Consider the following 6503-nt stretch of genomic DNA (forward strand, 5'->3'; position numbering starts at 1 on the left):
ACCGCTCTGAGCTGGGGTCTCATTTGGCAATGCCATCCTCTCCTGGCCTCTGGGCTTGCCATCACAGGCAATTTTTGATATTTTGTTTTCCCCTGCAAGTCACTTCATTCCCAGGACATCTCGTACAGCCCTCAGGAGATCATATGGACACCGCTCACCCAAGGGGGAGATAAAACATTATCTGCCTGTCTATTACAGCTTTCTGCAGAGACAAAACTAACATGAGAAAGTGTGCACAAAAGTGAGGCGAATGTGTGTGAGAGGATAGACCGTTGGCAGGGACCGGCTTGCTCTGGGAGCTAGCAGAGGTGCAGGTTTAAAGCGCTGGGGCAGATCTCTTGTCAGCCGCTGCTCTGTCCTCCCTAGGCAGCTTGCCGAAAAAGTATTGCAATTCCTAACTGCTGGGTCCCAGTGACTCCCCAGACCCCATGAAAAAATCCAGAAAAAGTGGTTTGCAACTCACCAAAGCAGCAGCGTAAATCCCAGCACTGAACAGAGAGCTCTGGCAATAGCAAATCTCCCACAGAGCTGCAGTTGGGCTACAGTGCACCTCCCAGGCCCCTGCTGCAAAGCTTGCAGCTGCTTTGGGCCATGCACATCACACAGGCATACCTGCAAGGCTTTCCTGCATGCATGGGACATGGACACAAGCACTTATCTGGGTACTACCACATATGAAGTCACCCTGGAGCAAACTGCAAAAGCGGAGCATCCAAAAAGCAGCAGCTGGCAGGAGGTTGCTGTTATAACCTGCCCAGCAATCAGGAATGGAGGGAGAAAGCTGTGAAGCTGCAATGGGACACAGCTGTGCAAGCCACAGCGGCTGTGCCATGAGGTTAGCCCTGCAGGAAAAGCCAGGGCAAAGCTCAGGGCCGGGGTTGGTGAATCAGGCAGGGAGCCTGGGAACTGGCTGAGCTGAGCCAACAAGTCCCCAGGGCTGGGATAAATCTCTCTGGCACAGCAGGGCCAAAACCCATGGGAAAAAGCTGAAGTTTTCCTAGGAAACTGTTCCAGCCACTCCATCCCTGTCAATAGTGGGAGTATTGAAGGGATGCAATGTTTGCTATAGGAAACAAGATACTAGCAGCGCAGATGTTTGGAGGGACAGCCAGAGCCCCCAGCTCCCGTGTGGGACAAGGCAGTGAAGGGTGACACAGGGACAAGCCCCTGCTCTGGCCCATCTCCCCGCACGGGCAGGGGCTGCTGCCTTCCTCAGCTGCCGGGATGCCGGACAGGCTGCAAGGGTCACCCCATCCGTGAGTGGTTGCTCCTTGGCGTGAGCGCTCACCAGGAGGGACCCAGCACTATGAGTCAGAAAGAGCAAATAACCGTAATTAACTCCATCAGCTTTGGCTGAAAACAGTTGTTTCCTACTGCTGTTTTTCCCACTTACTCAATTACCCTCTGCCGCAGTTATTCTGTCATGCCCAAAAGCCATCCACAGGCATCTCTCTTGCTGCTCCGCTCCTAATAATACATGTATTAAATCAACATGCGATACTGTATAGATTCACCAGACTGTCTCCATCATGGCTGTGACAGCCCCAGAGTTGCCAGGGAACAGGGGTCCGCAGGCAGCTGCCTGCAGCGCTTGCACAGACGCCACAGAAGGACTGTTCCCCTCCCAGCAAGAGATCTGCTTGCCACAACCACACCAGATTGCAAGCCTTGAAGTCTCTCCTACCCTTTTTGAAGCCAAAAAGCCCTCCTGGCCTCCTTGCCCAAGTATTTTGGCTGTTGCAGTCTCAGAGACTGAAGGTAAAGTGAGCCATAGTGATGCTAAGTGAAAAAAAAGCATCCAACCCCTTAGGCACATACAGGTGGAAGCGCCTTTCCATGGTAAAAATCAAGCAGGGTTTTCAAAGCACTTGAAAAAGCAGGTATTGCAAAGGGCCAGAGGAATACAACGTGGCTGTATGTTACAGAGTGACCTAGTAGGTTTTATGTTTAACCTTTTAAGAGGGGCAATTAAAAACACAAGGGGAAGGACTGAATAACTTCATGCCAAAAGATGTAGTGATCCCACCATCACCCTGAGCAACAGAGGTCTGCAGGGGACAATTAGGAGGGAGTAAAGTAGAAAAGAGGAAAATAAGGAATTACTTGAGGAGTTACAACAGCAGCAATTACCGCCATAACTTCTATGGAGTTTCCATAGGAAGAAGCACCATTTTCTGCAACCACAGCTTTAACAGCAGCTTCCACGCTCCCCAAGAGCAAAGCCACGTTGCTCTCAATTCCCACCCCATCCTTCCCTCCATGCAAGTGCCCTGGTCGCCTTTGCCAGCTCGTTTGCCACCGCAGTCCTCGATCGAGTGGCACTGGGGACGACTAACGCGCCCCATCTCAGCCGTGTCCCGGGGACACGTTCATTCACAGCCGCCTGCCCAGGGCAGGAGGAAAGGCAGGGACTGCTCATTCAGAGGGAAGCATGGCCTTTCCCTCCGGCCCCTCCTCTCGCTTGCCTTGTCCTTGAGTACTCCTTATTCCCAGCTGCTATCTGGCGGCGTGGTCCTATCATCAGGTGCCGGCCTTCAGGCCGGCTATAAAGACACGCCGGGATGCGGCGTGCTCCCGGAGGCAGCCCCGCTCCCACGCCATGCTGCGGGCCACCGTCAAGCTGTGCTGCGGCATCGCCCACGACCACCTCCGCCGCCTGCCCGGTAAGCACCGCTCACCTTCCCCCTCCGCAGCCCCCAGCCTTGGGAAAAACAGGCAGAAAAGAGGGTCCTAAAGGAGATGCTAAGTCTGCATCTGATGGGCATCCCCTTGGGAGGTGCTCCCTTGGAAATGTCGCATCTATGCGCCTATTTTCCTCCAGCGTTGTATCATGCATTGGGTAGTCTCAGTCGCAGCGGCAAATGAACTTCTAGCAGAGACGTGGAGCACCACGGCATCTTCCTTGAACGCTCCGTGCTCACCAAAGCCTGCACGTCTCTCCCCTAGGCTTGAAGATAACAGCTGTTGCAGCAGTACAGAAGGACGTGAGAGGGCTGGTGGTAAGAGGCTCCTGTCACCTGCCTTCCAAAATTCCTCATTATATTCCGAGGCTGATGGGGAAGGAGACAGGTAAGCTCAGCCCAGGCGCTTGGGCATTTCCTAGCCCTGCTCACAACCCCCTTGCAATGCATGATGGAGGGATGCGTATTAAAATGCACCCCTCTCCATATGATTTGACCATATTTTGAGGGACAGAGTTAACTGTCTTCTCACTGCTGGGCTGGTTTCCAGCTCTCTGATAGCTTAAAAGCATTCCCCGTACTGCTGGCAAACTGGGTTAGTGGGGAGACCCTGAGATTCTGGGAAGGCAAATTACATTGGCTCACCATACAGGCAGGCAAAGCTTTTAGCAGAGGTTACAGGCACTTAAAAGTGTTTTGTTGCATGTCTGCTGTGTCTCTAGTTCCACCACTTACCAACTTGAAAGTTGGCAAATTCATCTGGGTTTTTTTTGAAGCGTGGCTCGGTCCAAAGGCTGCCTATGCAATGTTAATAATACCCAAGCAACGTGCAATTTGTACCACAGTGTAACCGGGAATTGATTTGGAAAGCAAATTCAAAAAGCTTTCCAAGCAGTCAGCCCAGACACAGTGAATGAATGCCAGGGATGCTCCTGACAGCAAGGTTTTCTACACCAAGCCATTCCCCCAGCCCAAGAGGGGACCAGCTGCGTGGTGGAAATGAAGGTGTAAGAGCCGAGACTTTGGGTCAGCAAAACCCTCTGCTCCAGCTCCGTTTGCACTTCTATACCTGCAGCCACGTGCGCAGGCGAAGCCGGGGGGGGGGTGGATTTTCACATTGCTCTGCCTTGTTCCTTCAGCCACGTGCCCAGAGTCTGACAGAGACATCAGCCCCAGCTGGTTCTCCAGCATGGACCTCTCCTACATCACCCAGGGAGAAACAGCCCTGCAGCGAGCGCTGAGCATCCTGCAGCAGCCCACCAGCTGGCAGGCAGAAACGATGCTGGTAAAACCTGGCCGCCTCTTGCCTTTGCTGCTTCATGCCAGAAAAGCTCTCGGGAGGAGAAATGAGTCTGGGAAGGGGAGATTTGCTTTTCTTATTCCTCCTGCTTGAAGGGAAGCCACGGGCGCAGGAGACGTGCCATGCAAAAGCATGCACGGCAAAGAGGGTTTCCAAGCAAGCCTTCCTTAAGCACATTCGCAAGCAAATCTGAAAAGTAAATAGATAGCAGGAAAAGGTTTGGAAGGGGAAACTCAGATAATCCTGTTCCCAGGGAAAGCCAGGAGCATTTCGGCAGAAAAACCCAACAGATTGCAACTTTATTGTTATTTACGGTGTTTGTTCATTAAGCTGTTTGCTGAATTGTTTAATTTAGCTAGAAAGGAGCTTAAAAAAAAAAAAGCAATCATAGTGTCATGATTTAGATATAACAGCTTTCGCCTGTAAACCAAGCAGTGATTAAAAGACTGGGATGATTTATTAGCAAGGCATTTCAGCGCGTAGCCGATGCCTCTTGGGGCATTTGGGGTTGATGCAGGCTCTCTGCTCTCCCAGGACGCCGGGGCCACCGTGTCCAGTGCTGCCCTCCCTGGGCTGGGCAAGGTGTTTCGGGCAGAGGTGGTCCTGGCCGTGCCAGTGGCACGGCTGCACCGGGAGCTGTTCGAGAGGATCGAGCAAATGCCCCAGTGGAACCCGACCCTCAGCCGGGTGAAGGTAAGGTGGGGAGGGATGCACCACAGGCGGCAAGGGATGCCATCGTGGGCAGACGGTCCGAGACTTTGCATCGCCAGGGTTGCTAGCATCCAAAAAAATCGTATTTATTGAGGTTTTAAAGATCACTGAAAGATTAAAGCTAATTCCACGCTCCTGCAAAAGCAGGATATCACCCCAGGGAGAGAAGATGTGCTTTACTGGCGTGGTACTGAGAAACGTGTTGTTTCCAAGCTCTCTTTTCTGCACGGTGCCGGTTCACAGAGGTTTTTCCGCACTGGGGGACTCCGATGTTGCTCAGGCTTTAATGTCACAGGAGACGTCCTTCAGGGGAATCAGACAGCTCAAAAAAAAGAGGCAAAACCAAATATATCACGCTGCGGGGGCACCCCCAGCAAGCTTATGTGTTGTCTTGGGCTTCTTTTGAGTAGTTGCCTTATTTCACAGCTCCCAAATCACAGCATATCCCTAAGCAAGCTGCCAGCCTCCGACAGCCTCCCCTAACTCACCTGGGCTGGCTCAGATGCTACCCAGCCTCTGCTTCTTTATTGCTACCACTTCCCTGTCCCTTCAGAAAAAGGAATAGCATAGAGACAGAGAGACACCCACCCCAGATAAAAAAGGCTGCAAAAATCACCCACTTTCCCCCTTAATAGCCTGCAGGGGATGGGGATTCAATTATCACCAGGTGCCAGCCCCAAGCCCCTGCTTTGCAGATGGTCCTGCTCCTGCTGCCACCCAACGCTGCTGTCCTCAAGGTGCCTTAACGTCCCCCGGGGCAGGAGTAAGGGGGTGGCAGGGATGTCCCCAGAGGGGACTTAATCCCCGGGGCCCTCCTTGCTCTGGTAGGTCCTGCAGCGCGTCGGGACGGACACGCTGGTGACGCACGAAGTCACCGCTCCCAGTCCGGGCAACCTGGTGGGCCAGCGGGACTTTGTCAGCGTGCAGCACCGCGGGAGGAGGGAGACGGCCGTCTACCTGGTGGGCACCGCCACCCACGTCGAGCCGCTGCCCTTGCAGGAAGGGTGCATCAGGTAAAGCCCACCACCACCAAAAAAAGTGACCGTCACGGGGTATCGTGTCCCTGCAAGGGGGGAGACCACAGCTGCAGCCATGAACGTTTGCAGCGGGTACGGCAAGGCAGGCACGCCAAGAGCTACCTGCTGTGTTTGCTCTGGGATGTCCTTACCCTGTTTTTCCCACCACCCCCCCCCGGGCCGGACCCTCACTGCCGGCTCCCTTGCCCCACCGCAGGGCCGAGTCCCGGCTGAGCTGCATCGTCCTGCAGCCGCTGGCGGGGGACCCCGACCGTACCCGCTTCACCTGGCTCCTCAGCATGGACCTGAAGGCAAGTGCCACCGCGTTCACTTGGGGTGGGACAGCAAGGGGTACGCTTCCCCTGCGTGCAAACGCACCCTCCTCCCCGTGGGGCTGGGCGCCCCAACTCTCTTTGACCAAATTCGGGGGGTGTTTTCTCTCCCAAAGGGCTGGATCCCCACGTCTGTCATTAACCGCGTCCTGCCGCAGTCCCAAGCAGACTTCATCAAGCACCTCCGCCGGCACCTCTCGGCCGCCGCGTGCCCCTGAGCTGCGGGAGGACGGGCTCTGCCCCAGCACGAGGGACGAGGCCTGAGCTGGAGACCCGTTCCTGCCCCTGCTCAGCACGAGGAGCTGCGGCCGCCAGCGATGGGGCGAGACGGTGCGCCCACCACGCACCCACTGAGCACGGAGGACACCCTTCACCCAGCACCGCGGTTCGGCTTCGGGGATGGAGCGGAGCATCCGCAAGCTGGGGCGACCGAGGCAGCACCGAGACGTGCAGGAGGGGCTGC

The 6503-nt window shown here is 55.0% G+C and overlaps 1 protein-coding gene across 1 annotated transcript; it reads left to right on the forward strand.

The window, feature by feature from the left end:
* The first annotated feature begins 2599 nt into the window (after window positions 1-2599).
* Window positions 2600-6258, forward strand: LOC128147201 (steroidogenic acute regulatory protein, mitochondrial-like). The gene is made up of 7 exons (XM_052799603.1): window positions 2600-2663; window positions 2947-3069; window positions 3821-3966; window positions 4516-4674; window positions 5521-5705; window positions 5926-6019; window positions 6157-6258. Exons 1-7 carry the CDS (start codon window positions 2600-2602, stop codon window positions 6256-6258), a joined length of 873 nt encoding a protein of 290 aa, XP_052655563.1.
* Window positions 6259-6503: the final 245 nt, after the last annotated feature.

This window comes from Harpia harpyja, chromosome 10 (genome assembly GCF_026419915.1).
Source record: "Harpia harpyja isolate bHarHar1 chromosome 10, bHarHar1 primary haplotype, whole genome shotgun sequence".
Taxonomy (NCBI): Eukaryota; Metazoa; Chordata; class Aves; order Accipitriformes; family Accipitridae; genus Harpia; species Harpia harpyja.